The sequence below is a fragment of the Henckelia pumila genome, unplaced genomic scaffold (assembly GCF_033568475.1).
Source record: "Henckelia pumila isolate YLH828 unplaced genomic scaffold, ASM3356847v2 CTG_461:::fragment_3, whole genome shotgun sequence".
In the NCBI taxonomy this organism is placed as follows: domain Eukaryota; kingdom Viridiplantae; phylum Streptophyta; class Magnoliopsida; order Lamiales; family Gesneriaceae; genus Henckelia; species Henckelia pumila.
In genome coordinates, this window is record NW_027331831.1 from 4,329,782 (window position 1) to 4,350,499 (window position 20,718).

The window sequence follows — 20,718 nt, forward strand, 5'->3', positions numbered from 1 at the left end:
ATGGAATATGATATATTAAAACATTTGTGAAGGAAAAATTAAAAATATTTTTTAAGGAATCTTAGACGCTATCTAGTACTGGCAACTTCCGGCCACTTTTCAAATATTTTTTTAATGTTTTTTTTTCCAAATGATTTTGCTAATGAAGTTCTATATTAGGACGAGTTTCAATTAGAATATATATATATAAGTATTTTTATTTTTATGTATGCAAAAGTGGCAAATATTCATGTGATGAATTATCGATTATTGTAGTATTTCTATTTTCATCTTCAAATTAAAAAATATATATATATTATTGATATATGTTTTTTTAGCTTCGCCTCCTTTACATGATTACATCCATATATATATATATATATATATATATATATATATATATATATATAACCACTCCCAAGAATAACAAATCACCGGCATAGAATATCGGAATAGAAAGAAACAAAGTGATTTAATAACACGATAGTGGAAAATGTGTGAATCCATATAACTTTGCTAAAATCATATGAGAAAAAACTGATAAAATCATATGAGAAAAAATTGAAGATAGTTCAAACCTTTGTATGAAAAATTCATGAGCTAAACCTCCATTGTTGTTAAGTTTGTCTTTAAAATCTTCTGTCAACAAAATTTTTACGGTGCATATGTTTTTAAAATATCTAGAAAATACATTATATTGAAATTTAAGGTATTCGAAGTCGAAAATAATATTCTTGAATGTAACAAAAATCTTCATAAACTTAGTTTTGCCTCAATTTCATCAAACATCTTTATACCAAATATTTGAAAATCGTTAACATGCAAGGTAAAGATAAAAAAACTTATATATTATTCTATTTTACGTTCAAAATATCATTCACTCTTCATAGCCACAAATCATATGCCCATTTCACATCACACATGCTGCAATCAATTAAGTAGTTTGTCATTTGGTAGTAACTTTACTCATGTTCCAAACCGATAGTTTAATTTTTTGCAAATAGTTGAAAAACTTGCATGAAAAAAGGTTCATAGTTTTCCAAACAAGTTGTATATTTCCTATGATCATACCCACCAGCTACACGAGCCAACAAGAGGGGAGAAACAATATATCAAGATGGCGTGATTGGATCGATCTTCAAAGAACCCCGTTGAAGTTTGCAAGGAGGGATTTTACATGATTCTGAGATGGAAAATAAATGAACAAACAGACATTATTTCCAGTAGAAATTGAATAAATTAATGCTTGTTGTTAGAGTAGCGTCTAGACGGATTTATCGTCCTCTAGATCAGCGTGGATGAAGGGAAAAATGGCTCTACCTTTCCAAATCTCGAAATTCTTCTGGTTAACCACGGAACCGGTCACGTTTAGCAGCACATCGAAGAGCATTTCCCGTGGGGTGTTCTTCAGTTCCTGGACCACAGTATAGATGCTCTTCCCATTCTCAAAATAAATATGATTATTCGGGTGTTTGGTACTCTTGCAACCAGCGTGGCTCTCGAATTCATAAGCACTTACCAACTACATGGCATGCAATTAGTGGGAGAAATAAAGTTTCTTAGAAAACCGCGATGTGTTCTTGATTATAGACAAAACAGATACCTTAACAAGCTTGCACTCCTGGCAACCACATAGGTAAAGATTTCCATTTACTACTCCTCGAAGCGTCATCTGCACAAACATAATAATCAACATGAACAAGCCTTGAAAAGAAAGGTAGAGTATAATATCAGAATCAGAATTTTACCTCTCTCGACCATGAAACATACTTCACTGGAACCCCGTCGAGTATGCCAGTTGATAATAAGCTTTTTACATTAGCAGGGAAATTATGCCGTGATGTTCTTTTAGTCGCCTTTTGTTCCTTTTTCTTTTGTGCTCCATCTATCTTAGAAGTAGATGCTGAGATAACATTCAAACTTTGGTGTCCTACAGAATCTCCATCTCCCAATGCGCCTGAAATTTGAAATGGCAATACAACACAACTGCTCACGAGCCCACCTGAGGAATCATTCTCCCCGGCATTCTTAGGGAAACCTCGGAAAGGTGTGGCAGTTTGTTCACTGTTTCCACAGTTGTCACTCAATGGTAGGGGACTAGAATTTTCAGTGCTGGGATCGATTCTTGGGGATATGACGACAGCTTCTGGATGACCCTGATACGACGCCATTGAAGTGATGGCATTGACTTCCTTACTATTAGACAAATTTGTATGCAATGCTTCATTCGAACCATTGAAGAAAGGATATATTGTGAAGAAGTTCCCATGGTAGTAGTTGTGAGTAGGAAAAAATGACATGAAATTACCATTTTCCTTTTGATACCAATTCAATGTTGCAGTATTTACACAGTTATTGTGTTGATTATCAGGAATATAATTGCCATCTCCTTTGCCAGAGGCTTCGCTAAAGGCATGTCCAAGCGAAAAAATATAATTTTCTGTCCCACTGAAAGGAGGAATGGCTATGAGAGGATTTCCATATAAAGTGCTATAAGTATGTCCAAAAGACATGTCATTTTCTACCCTTGGTTCATTCTTATTTTGAGGGCAGAACAAGTTCTCCAGCAGTTCAGGGGAGCGATTTTCTGAGACCGTGACCTCCTTAACTTTTACTCTTCTTACAGTTTTCGGACACAAAGGATCTTCCGAGGACCGGTGCATGGATAAAAAGAGGGCCAAATCATCTCCAAGTTGATCCCCAGAATCCTTTGTATTAATGTTCAGACTAGAGGAATCAGTGGTGGGAACATTCTTGTCAGAATCATTTGAAGTTTGAACAGGCTTGGGGATGAATAAGCCATCACCTATCTGACCTTCAGGGTGATAACTGGAAGCATCAGACCATAAAGGATCATTCAAAATTGCTGCTTCCGAAGTTGCTTCGATGTTAACAGATTCTACAGCTTGCTTCTTGTTGAAAAATGGCTCTTGCTCGGAGGCATCCATAGACAATTGATGACCTCTCTTTTGGTTAATTCCAGTAGAAGGTTCATAACTCGTCTCACTTTTAGCCAGATAATCATAGCCATTCTGCATCCAACTATCATTTTTCTGAAAAGACTTCCAACACCATTTGAGCATTTTAAGACTAATACAGGCTACAGCACATTGTTCAAGAAGAGGTTAAGCAACCATATACCACATGTATAATTTTTCGATGGTTCAAGGATGGAAAACATTGCAGGAATAATTGGAAAGTGGGAAGATAATGAAGAGCCAATGGCAATGGTAGAGGAGAACATGAACATTGAAGAACAAAAACAATTCTATTAGTGTTACTAAAAAGAGAAAATTAACAATTACAGTAACAAAAAGTATATCAATAAAACATATTCGCAAACAAAAAACGCAACAACATAGGTATAGTATTTCAAAACAAGTACAGTGTATGACGAGTTCTTTCAAGTGCATCAATTTGCGTTTTGACCAACGGATTCTGAAGCAGAATTTTTCCAATCCATCATTTGAGGAATTTGACACGCTAATACAAAACCCAAGAAGTGTGTGCAATAGCTACTTCCTTTTGGTAATTTTTTCGGTGCACCGTGATAGACACAAGATGAGGACATATTTTCAAAGTAACAGTTACAAACAAATACACATTAGTGAACAAATTTGATGCACATTAACTGTCATATTTTTTCAGCGGACTCTACGTTAATAGTGTGCTTAAATAGAAAATATTTTGTATTCATCCTAAACCTACCCCCTACATCATTGACTCGTCATTACATGAGTAAAACAAGCGTACTCCTATAAAGAAATCCACGTGCAATCATATAATCTTGCACCAATATGCACTCAGGCGGAGTAGTTCATGTTTCAAATTAGATCATATAACTTCTACAAGGTTCAAGGAAGGAAGAGAGTGCAACAAGAAATGTTTTTGTAAAACAAGACTCTGTCCCTTGAAACAACCAAACATGTAAATTATGCTAGAATGCTATGCACATGTCACTTTGTATTTTACAACATCATGTAAATGATAACATTTTCATTTAAAAGTTCGAACGCATAGTGTTATTCATATTTTTAGAGAATACACATTAGATTTTAAAGTAAATTTGGCTTAATGAAAATATTTTATTTGACTTTGTCCCTTGTTTAATTTCTTTGACAGACCCACAAGTTTTTCTTTCACATCTTCAAAGAATGCTAGAGAAATGAATACAATGGATTTTTTCATGCACACATGTACTGCATCTTTATGTGCACTCAATAACACGAGTTTAAAACGAATCCAATATAATCCAAAGATGCTTCAATAAACAGTTAATTATCTTCTTTTTCCGTGTCACTGGAAACGGTAGCTCATTTTTATTTTGATACAAAAGAAAACAAATTAATGTTCATTCAGCTTCACTTGTAAATGCACATTGAAATTTATATCCTACCATTTTAGTCATTTTGTCGTTTTTCACGTTAGATGTCCGTTTGCCACGTGATGCACGAGTAGTAATGACGATAGAATCAGAACCAGTGACAAATGGAAACAAACAATATAAGATACCGTTACCTGTAAGTGCGAGTTGAAAAAGAAAAGCAAATTCTAAACATATATCTTATTAATGCAATATATATCCTACCACGTCGCCCAATTACTTATCATATAATACCGTTAACTTATCTCTTCGAACAACATATGGGCACGTTCATATGCATATTAATGCAGCGTAATCACGTGTATATTTTCGTACATAAAAAAAACACATGCAAATTCAAACACGCGCGCAAAATCAAATAGTTTATGAGTGAATCACGCCAAGGATCAACTTCTATTTGAATGATGATTCTAAAACAATGAATCAGACAACCAAAATATCAAATGCGAGGGTTTTTTTTTCCAATAACAAGCATAAACAAAAATTGCCACGAAACAAATAAAAGTTGAGAAGATGAAGGATTAATGAGAATGAGTACGGTAAAATTAAAATGAAATCGCGATATATAATGCACACAGCACAAGACCAAAGAACAAGAGAACTTAACCCTTAAAAATCAAAGTTACATTCATTTCACTAAAACCAGAATTAGAGCTTTACCATTTTGTATGTACTGTAGCCTCAATATAAATCTGCTTTATCTGTATCAGCCATGCACGAAGAATAATACACAAATCAGCACGAATTCGATCATAAATCATAAACTGATGCAAAAAACAAACAAACAAACAAACAAGCATCGACAATTCCCTCCAAAGCAGCTACCATTTCCACTTAGAAACTCAATTTTACACCATGAAATTGTTCATCCATCAAAAAATACATTCACATTTTTTTTATAAAAAAAAGGCTACAAAGAAATCTACAAACATGCATTGATCAAACTTGCCTAGAGAGAGAATCTAGAATGACTTGATCAAAAATGAATTTCATCCCAAACCCTATTTAATTCAGTGGTGTTCAACAATATAATCAACTGAAAATTCACTCTCAGGGATTAAGAAAGATCAGTTATACCTTCGATGAAGATTAGCAATCCTGATCGTCCGACTGAGTTTCCGGCAAAGATACAGTTTTTATGATCAATTTTTAGCATTTCGGTGTTTTTCTTTGGATTAGAAAATATATAATTCGAGCATTTTTACTAATAAAATTTGTTTGAAAATTGCGGAAAGAAAACCACCGGAGGACTTCGAGGCCCGAGACTCAAAGTGGAATTCAAGGGGTTTTATACTAAGACACTGGATTCGATACGCCTGGTGTAGGTGCTCCAATACTCTGACACGAGACACGTGTAATAATAAGGAAAATGGCTATTATTTGCTGAGTTGGAAGATTCTTCGGTGTGTAAAATAAAATAAAATTTTCAAAAAGTAGAAAATAAATAAATTTATTGTTTTAACAAATATCATTTTTCCTATTTCAAACGAAAAATAAAAACAAATCATTTTTCCAAGAAACAATGTTGTAGTAAAAGCTTCTTTATCCGAACTAGAGCGAGTTTGGTTGGAAAAGTCAACAGATTAAAATTTAAATTTTTTTAAAAAAAAACAAATATCTTGTTTTGTTACAAAAGTTAGTTTCGCTTTCGCAGGACTATAATTTACGTTTTTTTTTACTTCTACTTCTTTAAAAAAAAAATACAAAAACAAAAGTGTTTGAAAATACTAAAACTGACTTTTTCTTTAATAAAAATACTTTAAAAGGGTGTTATTGCTTAACTATTGTTTAAGCTACAACTCCAGTTTCTAATTAATCTCACCCTAATTCATAGTTATTTTAACTTTTTTTTATATGTATAAGATAAAGCTTTAAAAAAATTCAAATACTAACATTTTTCCAAAAACGCGGTTCTAAAACATTGGTATTTCTATACTTATTTTTGCCTACAGACAGACTATATATTAATTAATGCGTTGTGATATCTGCGCGATTACTCTAAATCTGAACCATAAATTGAAATTAGATGAAAATACAAAATATTTTAGAACCAACAAATTGAAGATAATGATTTTTTTGTAACCCAATTAGTATATTTGAATTTTATTTTCTTTCTTTCTTTAGAAAATCGTGGAAAAGATTACATTAATAATAAGATAAACACGAGTTTTATGAGATGCATGTGATAAAAGATGGATAAAATGTTAGCATAAGAATAATATTTTATTGATCTGACATAGTCAAATTAAAATTGGATTTACTATTATTCTAACACAAACACGACCAATAATAAGATTGTGTATATTCACCAACTCTATTAATGAGGGGATAATAACCAACAAAAAGTATAAAAGCACGTTCATAGGTCACGTTTGTTGTGTTAATTTCTTTGGACTTATCTATGCACATAACAAGCTGTGGGGATTCCGGGAATGGCACATTTATTGCAGATTTCGTGAATTTTATTATGGGTGGATTTTGAGGTATTGTATCTTTGTTATTATTTTCTGGTCCTATTTGTTTAGGTTGTATTTCTTTTCTTTTCTTTTCTTTTTTTGACGAGATATTTTTTTTTTTTTTTATCTTGTCACAATCATGTAGTTCGGCTTTCATATTTAGTATCATTTTTCTATACTTTTTTTACCATTATCCATGTTAAATTAATGCCATTAATTATAAGTACAATTTTTTTTATCATATTAAAATCTTCATTAAATATAAATTTACTTTTCTAAACACTTTTAAAATTTGTGTGAAAATACACGCAAGCCTATATAAAATAGAATATGTTTTAGTATAATATATATATATATATATATATATATATATATATAGTTTTGATATCACGCACTCTAGTGTGCATTATTTTCGTGTGGGTTTTAGTGATTTATAGCAAAAATAAAACACGAAAAGTTGCTCACGAAAATTATGCACACTAAAGTGCGTGATATCAAAACTATATATAAATTTTCAGCTGCCAAACCAATGATACCCAATTCATCCCCGGCAACTAAAACCCGGTAGTGGATTTTAGTGATACGAAATTTTTTTTTAAAAAAAAAACAACTAAAATCCGGTAGTGGGTTTTAGTGGTCGGGGACGAGTTGGGCAGGAATGGTTGGGCAACTGAAAATTACTATATATATATATATATAGTAACACCTACACCCTAGGGTGCAGAGTTTTTCGTGAGTGTAAAAAAAAATGATCACCTGCACCCTAGGTGCAGGGTTTTTTGTGAGCGACTACTAAAACCCGATACCGGGTTTTTAGTGCTTTTTTTTTACACTCACGAAAAACTCTGCACCCTAGGGTGCAGGTGATCAAAATTATATATATATATATATATATATATATATAGATATTTTATTTCTATTTTATTAAAGTTGAGGGGCTGGTGACCAACCATTCTTTTAATTAGCCCTGCACTATATATTTAATTACAATAATGTTATTTTATTTTGTCTATTAATAACTACTTATTTACGAAAATTTTATTCTCATAATTTTTTTTTTGTTTTTTATGGATATTTGTTTCAAAAATGTTATTTTTTATTTCACTATTTATTATTATTATTTATTACTTTCAGTTACAAATTGAACAGTAAAAAGCAAGCAACACGTGTATCGGGATACTATATGAGAAGTTTTAAGCTGCCCAAAAAATTTATGCCCACTTCATCCCCGACCACTAAAACCCGATGCCGGGTTTTAATTGTTTTCGTTTTTGATTTTTCGCACCACTAGAACCCAGCACCGGGTTTTAATGGTCGGGCATGAAGTAAGCATCATTTTTTGGGAAAAAAGATCCTCTGTTGTGGAGAGAGAAACAACACATGATATTGTGCATTGAATAGTCTTCTGTAATTCATATCACAAGATTAAATAATTAATTATTTAATTAATTACACACATGAAAATTCATATCACAAGATTAAATAATTAATTATTTAATTAATTACACACATGAAATATTAAAATAATGTCTATTTTAATGCACAGTTTCATGTGATGTTTCTCTCTCCACATCAGAGGATCCGGATCCATTTTTTGGGCAGCTGAAAATTTATCTATCTATATATATATGGGTTTTTCGGATGTTGCATTATTAAATATCTGAATCGTAATAATAAATTATTTGAAATACTTAAGCATTTAATCCAGTTATTCTTTGTTTTTTCAAACATTTGAGAATTAAGAATTGATTTGAGAGGCCAAATGCCGATGGTCGTGTAGCAAGTGTTTTCGGAACCGGACCGGACCGGCCGGTTCGACCGGTCGCCGGTCGCCAGACCGGTCCGGTCTAACACCAAAAATCAAAAAATTGGTCCAACCGATCAGAACCGGTCAAGAACCGGTTGGACCTGCCAAAAACCGAAAAACCGGTTGAATCGATTTTTCGAATTTTTATTTATTTATTTTTTGAAAATTTAAATTTTTTTATTTTAAACCTTAGATTTAATATTTTTATATATAAATACATTATTATTTGAAATTTTTACTTCATTTAAAAAAATATTTTAATAATTATTGGTTTTTTTAAAAATAAATAATTTATTATTTAAATAATTTATAACTATAATTGATATTTTAAATATATTTACATATTTATTTAGCTTTTAAACTATGTTAAATATATATTTTATGTTTATTTATATAATTTTTGAGTTTTTAAAATTCCAAAATATATTATTTATTATATTAAATTTTATAAACGGTTTTCCGGTTCGACCGGTTGAATCATTTTTTTAAGTAAATTGGTTCGATCATCGGTCCGATTATGAAAACACTACGTATAGCGAAGTGAGTTTAAATCTCTCACCTCATTAGAGGGCGTTAACACACACATTGTATATGTATTATGAAATGTTAATTTATCAAGATGATTTATATATACATAAAAATTTTTTAAATTAATATTCAATTAGAATAATATTTACAACCGATAATATTAAGTAAAATTTGATTTCTTATAATCATGAAGTAAATTTTGTATCTTTTTTGTGATGTTGAATGTAGTTGAAATTTATTAACAAATATCACAATTATATACAGAAAACATATGAAATTAAAATCATGATCATTTTATTGACTTCAATCTATACATGTCAAAACGAGTCGGTGGGGCGGGGCGGCCCGCCATTTGGGCGGGCCTCCAAATGCTCAACTCAACCCAATCCGCCTTGGGCCACGGGTTGGGCGGGCCGGCTCGCCTAATTTTTTATTAATTTTTTTAAAAATAAATGTTAGTTTTTTAATTAAAAAAATTATAAAAACACTTGAAATTCTAAAAAAATGAAAAATAAAATTTAATCAAATAGTTTAATTGATATTAGAAAGTATTACTATGAAAAATTAATAATATATAAAATTAATTAGTAAAAGAAAATATGAAAAAATAAAAAAATACTAAATATTTAATTATCATCAAAATTCATTCCAAATAAGTTCAATAAAACTAAAAAATATATGTATAAAAAACACTAAAAAAATACAATTTTTCCAAAATAAAAAATAAAAAATTGGCGGGCCAGCCCGCCCTAACCCGCGCGGGCTCAGCCCGTTTGGCCCGCCTCCAAATGGGTTAAGATTTGCCCAACCCAACCCAACCCATTTTTATGGCGGAGCGGGCTGGCCCGCGAGTTCAGCCCATTTTGACAAGTCTACTTCAACCTACGAACTATTTATATTCGGAAATGAACAAATATATGTTAAATCAAAAACATCATTCAGAATACAGATACAAACTCAACACCTACAATGGAAATGTGTCTTAGATCTAAGATAAATAAAATCAAGGCAAATCTTCCTGTTTTCTTGTCCAAAACAGGCCAACCAACTTTCGTGATCCATTTGGGTAGGAAATAATGATATGTTCAATGTCAATTAACACGTTATCTTGATTATGATATTTTATAAAATAAATAAGATTCAAATTTTAGTATATATTTGTATCAATTAACAAACGTTAAATCTGATCCATACCATTATAAACAAAGAATTGAAAATCAAAATTGTTTCATCGCAAAGCCAAGTCTTGAACACTACATAAAAAGAAATAGATTATAATTACATTTATTCATTTTTGAATGAATGCTAAAAAGAGAAAACACCACAAGATTCTTATCCAACTTGGAATCAATTTGACGACATTAGTTAAAGTTATCATATGATTGATTTGCACATAAAAACCATCAGTGTGTTATGGATCTAGGTTCTAATACATCAACCATTTGCGTTTTTACTTTGTTCATAAACAGCTGTAATATATTTATTATATTCAAATACCTAAAAAAAAATTGTGAATGTTGTAAAAATCTAAAATCAAAAAATATATCAAAATATACATAATTTCATAACAATAAGATATCATATAAAACTTGCTTTAAAAAAATAAATTATATAAAACATTATGACAAAATTTTAAAACACAAAGAAAATAATCGTAATGAAAAAAAAAAAAAAAACAGTTTGGTATGATTCTGTGAAACAATAACTTGTGAATTACAAATTGGCGTCTCACTTTTTTATCAATGACAAACCAAACTATCTATACTAAAGTTAAGGATTTATTTCAATTGATTTCATTGCATTTTTCTTTAAAACTGCAAATCATTAAAACATATTTATTATAATTTTAATTAAATTTTAAATTATTTGTGTGTAAATCAGTGGCTAGTGATAAATAAAAGAATTTATCTGAGAGTTAACAACAAGTGATAAATGGATTCTAAATTCCTAACTTATTTTTATGCTCAAGTATTTTAAAAGAAACGTTATTTATTTGGACAGCCGAAGGGAATAAAGAACTCTTTCAAAAATATAGATCAAAATTATTTTTTTTAATAATATGATTCCAAAATTGAAACCAGCATCAATTCCCATAATATGATTATAATTTTTTTTTTATAAAAACGATACCGTACAAGCCCAATACTGAAATTAAAATTTAAATAATAACGATGTCTTAATATATCAAATGATTCCATATAATCTAACTAATTTATTTATATCAATTAAATTTAATTATGATTTTCATTAATAAAAATTAAATTTATCGTTCACATTACACGTACATATTAAAATTTTATCTCACGAGTCCAGCGGAGCTTTACAGTTTAAAAGAATAAAAAATAATTTCAGTAAAAAAAGAATAAATTTCAGTAAAAAAATATGCGCCTCGATTGCCCGAAAATAACCAAGTATGAGATCTAATTCACATCAAGCTGAGACATTACATACTTACATATGATAACGGACCCGCGATACATGCCAAAGGAAATGTATATGAAAGCATGCACAAGATTCTCTACAAGTAAAAAATCAGCAAATGCACATAGAAAGCGCGAAAAGCTAAGTCGAGCCACCCCTCAATATAGCAGCTCCTCGAAAACAGGATCAACGCTTTGTCCCCACTTCCCATGGTACAGTTCGAGGAGCTTTTCAGCTGGTGTTATGCCTGCATGAGGTGTTTTTAGAACGAAATATGAAACAAAATCGATATCATTCAAAGCCAACGAGTGATGCACGTTAAAAAAATGAAGCAGAAAATACAAGTGGAGGATGTCCTTGTCCAAATGTTGAGCGATGAACTCGGTTTTAGAAATAAGGTTAGATAATCTCGAGGAGTTTCTGAGTTTTGAGTTAGGGTCACTTTTTTTAATTGCCCATCATAGATTGTTCGACACTTCTGCAATGGATCCCATGTGATCATGCAAAGTGACATAACAGTGATATAACCTACTCAATTCAGAAGTAAAAGTTTGCAATGCAACTAAAGATATATGAACTCGCGAGCTTACCAGTTTTAACCACTTCACTCACTTCATTTAGGAAATTGGTCTCCTTAAAGCCTCTCCTTTCTAACCCATCCTACAAGGAGAAATATACAGACAGAGAGATTTCAATAAGCTCAAACAGAGGTAATATATGAGAGTGTCGCTACCTATGTAGATTATAGACAATGCAGACTACCAAAACAATGACATTCAAATTGACCAGAGATGAATTTGCTTTAGAACTATTTGGAAACCTTTGCCAACTTCACGACGTCTTGGGCAACATGCTTCAGCAGTCCATCCCGAAATGGTGTCTTCAAGCCACTCTTTGGTACCTACTAAATAGTTACAGATTAGAAGGGTATTTTCATGGCTATTACAGAACTCTTCATAGTCAGAGATTATATTAAGAAAACACATCTCCCCAAACCAAGCCACGTGTAAGTGTTGCGTTGCTAGTGAACAAAGACTTTCTTTGTCCGTGGAAAGTTACCATTTTTATGGAAAGAGTTAGCATCTTCCTAGTATGGTAAGGCAGTTCCAGGATTTTCAGTCCCACCTCTCCCCTCCCTCGTCTTGGCTATGCTTCGAGTTCTCTTCCTAGGAGGAGAGGGGAGATTCCAGCCATCGGCAGTATACCCTCCCTTCTTTTCCAGTCGGCTTTGTCCTGGCAACTAGTCATTTTATCCCTAACCAGGCTTTGCAGGTCAAAGACCCAACTTATCTTGTTAGGATTACAGCTTTGATGGGGTTTTCCACGTCTACTACTGTTTTTTCGGTCAAAGTAGCTTTTACATCTAGATGTCGGGGTTGACCATTGACCCCATTCCATCTATTTTGCTCCGCTATGCATCAATAGATCAGGGTCTGCCTAGCCCTAAACCTCAACAGGTTGTTTCAGGAAAAAGAGCAAATGGTAGCAATGGCATCATAAATAAATAACATAAGGGTTTCGAATTCAACGCAATATCTTTCAATCTTCTCCGTCCTAAATTTGATCCACGGTTCTTTTTCCATTATTATTTTATTGGATATCTTGGGTAGGTTATTATTTCAGAGAGGGGAGAGGACGTTAGGCTTTGGAAGTGGATGCTTCGGGAGAGTTTTCAGTGAAATTTTTCTTTGATTCTTTCTTTCCAGAAGCTCTGTTCCCAAAATTCGATCTGTTTCGAACCATTTGGAAAGCGCCGATTCCTTCTAAGGTAAAGGTATTCTCATGGACGCAGTGTTGGGTAGGCTGCCGACTTGTGATTTGATCCAAAAGAGGTCTCCGAAATGTCTTTTAAATCCTAATTGGTGTGTGTTGTGTAAGAAAGGTTGAGAGAGTATAGATAATCTACTGGCGCATTGTCCATTCACGAGTACCTTATGGTGGTCAGTGCTAAAGGATCTGGGATTGTTGTGGGTGACTCCAAAGACAACGAAGGATTTGTATGCAGCAGATTTGGGATGTTCATTGGGCAAAAGAGGGAAAACTCTATGGGAAATTACAATACATTGTGTTTGTTGGAACGTATGGCGGGAAAAAAATCAAAGAATCTTCGAAGACGTAGAAAACTCGATTGAAGAGATTTGGGATAAGATCAAACTGAGAGTAGCAGTGTGGTTACATAGTTTAAATGATTTCCAAGCTTTTGCGATTTCAGATTTGTATAGGGGTTGGAGTCTGGTTTTGAATTAGCATAATCTTCATATTAGACCCCTAGACTAACTCGTGGACCTCTGGTCACATTTGTATGTAACTTTTAACTTTTTTACCTATTAATAACATGACATTTGTTTCTGATAAAAAAAAAAAAGTAACATAATTCCAAGTATTTTTTGCCATTTTTTTTTAAATACGTGAGTTGAAGCTTCTAAATAGAATTCCATAAAGATCGCGGCTGATAGGCATCGATGATCATTAAGTTGGGTCAGTTCACTCATGCTTTCGGAGTTGTGGAAATTTGTTCCTCAAATCCCCCCCAGGTGATTTGAAATTCAAACTCATAATTATTCAGATTGCGGGTGATAGATAAAGGGATACTCTGTCTTATCATATATCAAGCAAAGATAAAACAGACAACCATCATGCTTTACTTATTGTAGAGCTCGGCATCTCTTTGATTTTGCCACAAAAGGAGATAAAGAGAAAAGGTCATGGCGTCAAACCTCAATCATGTTGAATGGTGAAGTCTAAAGGGATAAATAAAATAAAAATATCATATCCGCATTCTAGAATTTCCATTCTTTTCTTATTCTCTCATAGAAACTAATTTATATCATAAATAATGTTTAGTCCACATTACCTTATTCCTCAGCATCTGTCTTTCCTCTGGAGTCCAGTCAGCTATCATGTCCAGAACATTTTGTAGAGACACCTCATCGTAGAGGAGACCTACCTGAAATTCAAAACTCATTAGAGCTTGTAAATTCAACCAAAAGAGTGATTTTACAAGAACTATGCCTATTTTAGATTTGAAAAGTGAGAAAACTTCTTAATAACCTACATTTGTCCAACATTCCCCCAATATTTTGAACTCAATTATAAACATTTGCTTATATTCTGCTAAACACAACACGTCATGCACTGCAAGTATAAGAATGAAATACCCAGAAAGCAGGTAGAGCACATAGCCTCCTCCAAGGCCCTCCATCAGCACCTCTCATTTCCAGGTATCTTTTAAGCCTAACCTGAGATAGGAGAAAAGGGCCAAAACTCATCAATAAGATCAAGATGATGGGCACAATGCTTGGTGAACCCTAACCAACTATGCCAACCTCAGGAAATATTGTTGTCAAATGATTCTCCCAATCGTTTAGAGTAGGATAATCACCAGGAAGACAAGGAAGTTTACCAGCCATAAAATCCTGTGGCAGATTCATAATAACCACCTTAGACAAGTAGCGCATAGATAAGATGCAGATTTATAGTCATAGAATCAAAGATAGAAAATAACCCGGAAGGACATCCCAGCGCAATTAATGTACTGCTTCTTCCGATAGACAAAGTACATAGGCACATCAAGAGCATAATCTACATACCGTTCAAACCTGTAACCATATATGTAGTGATACACGTAAATGCTACTTCTTCCATTCGCGACGCAAAGTACTTTCGATGGTAAACACTACATCGCGAATAATAGAAAACAAATCCATGACCTGGCGGAGGCAGACACGACACAACATCGACAAAACAAATTCTGGTGACCGCGACATAGGATGTTATGTAATTCAGAAGGTTGTGGTGATTGTACTATAAATGTTGTAGCCCTTGATAGAAGGGTGGGCTGTGTTATTTACAGCACAAAGGTAGTGGACTCGGCAGCAATAATGAACCTCAGCAGTAGGTGTTGGGTTGTGAATGTTATAGATTGGCTGTTGAAGTTGATCAATGGTTAAGACGAGATAAACCTGTCCTAGCTTTGTCAAGCTTTTTATAATTCTATCTGTGAATGGATGGGGACCAAGAAATCAATTTGGAAAGGTCTACAGAAAAAGTTGTCTGAGGGAATAGGTATCTCAAATCTTAATACAAAATGGAAAGATTCTCAATCTCTTTGAGGTGGAGGGAGTATATGCTGGTAGGGGTAAAACCATCCTCACAGGAGAAGTATATTAAGAAGAAACTCACCCAAAAGAGTCATCAAACACAAAAGGTAGCATCCCAGCTCGGTCATTGTCAGTATCTGTCCAAATTTGGCTGTAGGAAAGAAAGAACTGTTAACCATGAAACTTAAAAGTCCAGACAAATGTTCAGAAAATTTGGAAAAATGAGAAGAGATATCGAAGAGGATTATGGTAGAGGACGATAAAACTACCTTCTCATGCTAAGATAACCATTTGGTTTGCCCTCAGTGAATGGCGAATTGGCAAATATTGCTGTGGCTATCTGTTCCAAAAATTAGTTAGATTCCCGAGAACTACTGAAAATTCCAATGCCAGAAACAACCAACTTACAGGTTGTAAGGCTAGGCCAGCTCGAAACTTCCTTATCATGTCAGCTTCAGAACTAAAATCCAGATTGACCTGTAAAATATGAAGTCACAAAAGAATAACAAAAACATCTTATAAATGGCAGTTGAGACCCTCCTGGACCAAGTACACATATGTTGCAGCAAGCCCAAAGAGTTTCTGGTATCTTTGTTTTAAATCAGCTTTATCCTTACCTGAACCGTGCAAGTTCGAAACATCATATCGAGTCCAAGTGTCCCAACTTTGGGCATGTAATTTCTCATGATCTCGTATCTTCCCTGATCCAGAATATTTTGTCAGTATTCGTAGCACCTAATAGATTTCAAAGCTTTAAATCAAATACCAGAAAAGAAATGGAAGCAAATTACATGAAACAAAGTATGCATGAGCAACAGAAAGAAATGGACCATCCGGAGTATAAAAACACATACCAAGTCATTCGAAAGACAATATGAACTTCAATAGTCTAACTGTATTTACATCCGAAGCATGTTATTTGGTGGCCTTTTTTACATTTAAATATTTTCTAGTTTGACATCAAATGATAAGGATGGATATTTGAAGCAAATATGTACATAAATAAACGTACAAACTGTACAGTTATTGTTAAAAAGAAACCCAACCTACCTAATGCACACCACTATCTTTAATTATAGGAATTACATTACTAAATTAAAAGCTGTTTTATACTTAAATGTATTCTTTCCTTGTATCATGTTAGGTCTTTTTGTACAGAGTTAAAGAAAATATTATCTATCTTCAATCACAGCTAACACATGCATAATTGCCGTACAGAAACAACTCATGCATGGTGGTAATTTCTTAGAAGGAACGTAAATATAGAGAAAGGATAAGAGAACCTTTCTTATGGCCCAAATAGCAGTGATAGGAGTAAAAATAGAACTAGTTAATTGGTCATTGAATTGTGCAGACACGATGTTCCACTGGAACATGAACATTATCTGCTTTAAATTTGCATAAGATGTATGATCTTGTGTAGACAATACCTTGGGCATTACTGGTATAACTTCACGTCTCCATTTGGGCTGAAAGCCAAGTCCTAGGAATCCAATCCCCAACTCCTCTGCAACTGCTTTGACCTGAGTATTTCATTTAAAAACTGATATTATAATAAATCACTCGAGTCTGATTCATTAACATGGCTACAATGAACTTTCTAAAGGCATAAAGTTTGAGGAACTGGAATAAGTGACAAGAATTAGCAGGACATCTCTCTCAGAATTTTCTCCCATCTCTCAGTCTGCCTGACTTCATTACGTGACAGTAACACGCCAATAACCTTCAGTTCACATTACATTTTTGTGAGATTTGTACTGGTATCACACCCTGGAGACCAAATTAACCGATAGATTCAATGCTTCACGCCAATATCCTTCGGTTCACATCACATTTTTGTGAGGTTTACACCGGGGCGTAAACATAAATTTTTATTCTGATGGGCAAAATTTATTTTGAAGCATACTTGTGAACATAAAAGGCATATGTACTCTCAGAAATCAGAATTTTGTTTCGCAATTATCAAATAAAACTCATCAGATTAAATCAATTTTTTGCAGCTTGCACTCAACAACAAAAGCATAGATTGACATAACTCAAATTTATAATTAAAAAAAAAAAGCCAAATCAGAGTGTCAATTTGACAGTTAAAGTTAGACTTCAAGATGATTTCAAATTATAATAAATGAATAGAACATTAGCAGTGTTCCACACACAATCACATTCTTAAAAAACTAACCTAAATTTGAGGTGGGTTTTAGCTACTTTATCACTCAAATTCCCTCCCCTGATTTTCATAGAGAAAAAGGAATGCAAGTTTTTTCATTTATTAATATTGTGGTCCAAAATAGTCTATATATCCAAGCAGAGAGCGAGAGAGAGAGAGAGATGAAATATCACACTTTATGGCGACACAGTATTTGTCCTGTAATGGGAGAAAATATGTGCTACAGTTACAAAAACTAAATCAGAAGGGTTTGAGAATAGCAAACAAGATTTCTTGAGGAAAAATAACGAGAAACACAAAAATACTTGATAGCCATTGCCACATACATATAGAGGACAACAAACCTGGTAAAGATGTGAATTAACTTCAGCACATGTTTGATGCAGAGTTTCAAGAGGTGCACCACTCAGCTCGAACTGGCCACCGGGCTCCAAGGAGATGCTTTGTTTTCCCTACCAATAGATGGTCAGATTTAGTGGTAGAAATTTAATCTGGAGAAAAATGAATGAAACCTCAATGTTTAATCCAAAATGAAAGGATCTCGAGATTAAGTCCAATGGCACAAGCTCAACAGGAACATGGAAGATGTGATAAAATGCTTGTTAGAAACTAGACAATGTTGCCACAATTAACTATACACTGCATAAAAGAAACAAAGAAAAATGCATCCACGAGTTGACTAAGAACAAATCATACCTGTTTGAGTCCAATAATGTAGTCACCTTCCATTATCTTATCCCAGTCAAATCTCTCAGAAATGGCATTAAGCATCTCAGCTATTTGTTCATATTTCATGGGTTGTAAAGTTCCAGTTTCGAACCCAAATTTTTCATGCTCAGTCCCTATCCTGCATGGTCAAAAATAAAAAATCAGAATTTTACACGAGTGGGATTCCCAGAATATAAAATAGTTAACAAATGTACCCAAAAAAGTAGTAAACAACGGAAGAAAACTAAAATTCATTGTCGCAGATAAACAACCCAGATTAAACTGCCAGGAGATTCCCAACAAAAAAAATTGAACTCGACCTTCAAAAACTCTAAAAAAGTCGAAAGCCATGAAAGTGAAAGAAATCATAAATTGCAGGTTGGGGAGTGGGGAGTGGGGTCTGTAGCATCTGGAAGCAAATTAAAATATCTTAATCAGTTAAGATGCGTAAGGTCCACGATGAACAAAAATTTTTGAACTATTTTCAGTGATCTGGATGCAAACTATTATATCTTAATCAGTTGAGTGGGATATGTAACGTCCACAATGATCAACGTTTGAACATTTTGAGGGTCGAATATCTAAAAAAGCAAGCTTATAATTAAGGTTAGCAATACTCGCAGTGGAATAGAAATATTTTCCAAGAAAAGATGAACCGAATCCAAGTACCAATAAGAGCTAGAAGTTGAACCTCCATTTTTCCTTCGTCTTGCAGCCAGAAGCAAGGTAACCTACAAGATCTTCTTTGGTCAGTGGCTCTGCTGCAACAACAGCATCATCAGTAGGAGGACTTGCAGCCACGATAAATCGTTGTCCTCGACAAAGTACTGCTCCAGAGACATCTAACCGCAAGTTTTGTGCTGTCTTTGATGAATTCCAAGAAGGTGGACGCAAACCAGAGAAGATTTCCTTCGTCTTGGGTGCCTCCATCGTGCTAACACTGCTTTTAATTCCATTATGTCTAACTTTACACTGTATATCATTAGATATCCAGTGTGATGAGCCAGGTTGGGACATCATCGCCATGTCTCGAAGCTGAAAACTTTAGCAAACGACCCAAAAGGCCCATTAGAGAAAACTTATATGTTCACCATTTCAGGATAGAATTTCTGCGTATATGAACTGGAAAGATAACAATCACAAAATGTCACAAATTTTTATGATTTTGATGAGAACATACTTTCACTGAAACAGATACATAACGAGAGGTTATGCCCACATTTATTATGACTAGTTAAACGACCGATTAATCCCCAGATAGCCATTGAAAGGAGATTTTGTCCATGGACCCTACTAATGGGTGTTAGAAGAGTGTGAAATTTTATATAAATTTCCAGAAAAATTATCTTAAAAGCATCGCAAGGTGCTTGAACGCCATTTGACTTCATTTTTCAGCAATACTCCTCTTTACAACAGACAAACAATATGTCCATCAATCCATACTCGAATCGAGCTAAATCACACAAGTAGGACCAATGAACAAGCACTAGCTCGTAAATTCATTTCATAATTGTTTTTTTCCGTGGATAATAGATAGAGTGACTTAAACAAACCCCACAAGCAAGAATTACTCCACGCGAGATTAGAATAAAAACAAATGAAAGAAAGCTCGAGATAACACAAGAAGATTATCCGAAATTGAATCTTGGAAGGCAGCGCAATAATAAACAGTACAAGTAAATATCAGAAGGGGCATCATACAAAGAGTTTTGGTTTCTCCGAAGCGCCGCCGCTGTCGCCGCCGCCGCTGCCAAAGATTCCTATAGAGCTTTTGTTCCTTCAATGCAACAACTGCAAAGCAAAAGAACCAAAAATATATATGTATATAAATATAAATATATATAAATATAAATATAAAAGAAACAAATGCGGAGATGGGCTCGGGTGCGGCGCCATCCATTTCATTATGGTGGGGTCCCCTTTCTGCTTTTCATTTTTTTCATCATCAAATATATTGCTATATTTTAAAACTTTCAGTTAAAAACAATTGATATAAAATCAAATATTTCTCTATATTAATGCATCCACATACTACGTAAAAATATTTGAAAATATATAAAAATTAATGTGTAATTGAATACGAAATCTTTTCTTTTTCTTCTTTACCTTCAAAATTTGAATTTGATGCATCTGGAAAAAATAAAATTTCAATGTGAGGTTTCTTGAAA

The 20,718-nt window shown here is 33.5% G+C and overlaps 2 protein-coding genes across 5 annotated transcripts; both read right to left on the reverse strand.

The window, feature by feature from the left end:
* Window positions 1-933: 933 nt before the first annotated feature.
* Window positions 934-5,559, reverse strand: LOC140872325 (uncharacterized). 2 transcript variants are annotated; one of them, XM_073275145.1, is made up of 6 exons: window positions 5,441-5,559; window positions 5,024-5,064; window positions 1,728-3,011; window positions 1,583-1,651; window positions 1,300-1,501; window positions 934-1,162 (listed from the first exon to the last, which is right to left on the reverse strand). In XM_073275145.1, the coding sequence occupies exons 2-6, from the start codon at window positions 5,024-5,026 to the stop codon at window positions 1,092-1,094; spliced, it is 1,629 nt and encodes a 542-aa protein (XP_073131246.1). In that variant the 5' UTR covers window positions 5,027-5,064; window positions 5,441-5,559; the 3' UTR covers window positions 934-1,091. The 2 variants fall into 2 exon arrangements, with proteins under 2 accessions (XP_073131246.1, XP_073131245.1); XM_073275144.1 differs by having other exon boundaries at window positions 1,728-3,032.
* A 5,914-nt stretch (window positions 5,560-11,473) lies between these two features.
* Window positions 11,474-20,359, reverse strand: LOC140871250 (glutamate--cysteine ligase, chloroplastic). 3 transcript variants are annotated; one of them, XM_073273672.1, is made up of 16 exons: window positions 20,252-20,339; window positions 19,242-19,585; window positions 18,539-18,689; window positions 18,187-18,294; window positions 17,106-17,198; window positions 16,293-16,376; window positions 16,084-16,152; window positions 15,945-16,015; window positions 15,758-15,826; window positions 15,081-15,174; window positions 14,902-14,991; window positions 14,734-14,814; window positions 14,430-14,522; window positions 12,396-12,476; window positions 12,166-12,235; window positions 11,474-11,822 (listed from the first exon to the last, which is right to left on the reverse strand). In XM_073273672.1, the coding sequence occupies exons 2-16, from the start codon at window positions 19,574-19,576 to the stop codon at window positions 11,734-11,736; spliced, it is 1,578 nt and encodes a 525-aa protein (XP_073129773.1). In that variant the 5' UTR covers window positions 19,577-19,585; window positions 20,252-20,339; the 3' UTR covers window positions 11,474-11,733. The 3 variants fall into 3 exon arrangements, 2 of the variants coding, with proteins under 2 accessions (XP_073129773.1, XP_073129772.1); XM_073273671.1 differs by having other exon boundaries at window positions 11,475-11,822; window positions 19,242-19,592; window positions 20,252-20,359; XR_012147660.1 differs by lacking the exon at window positions 11,474-11,822 and having other exon boundaries at window positions 12,193-12,235; window positions 12,396-12,479; window positions 19,242-19,592; window positions 20,252-20,359.
* Between the last annotated feature and the right edge of the window lie 359 nt (window positions 20,360-20,718).

Coding starts and splice junctions, on each gene's coding strand:
- LOC140872325 (XM_073275144.1), bottom strand. Junction 1,652..1,727: donor ATGTTTCATGGTCGAGAGAG/GTAAAATTCTGA, acceptor ATGTTTGTGCAG/ATGACGCTTCGAGGAGTAGT. Junction 1,502..1,582: donor AGGAGTGCAAGCTTGTTAAG/GTATCTGTTTTG, acceptor CATGCCATGTAG/TTGGTAAGTGCTTATGAATT.
- LOC140871250 (XM_073273672.1), bottom strand. CDS start 19,576: ATGGCGATGATGTCCCAACCTGGCTCATCACACTGGATATCTAATGAT. Junction 16,153..16,292: donor TTCGAACTTGCACGGTTCAG/GTAAGGATAAAG, acceptor CATATTTTACAG/GTCAATCTGGATTTTAGTTC. Junction 15,827..15,944: donor GGTTATCTTAGCATGAGAAG/GTAGTTTTATCG, acceptor TCTTTCCTACAG/CCAAATTTGGACAGATACTG.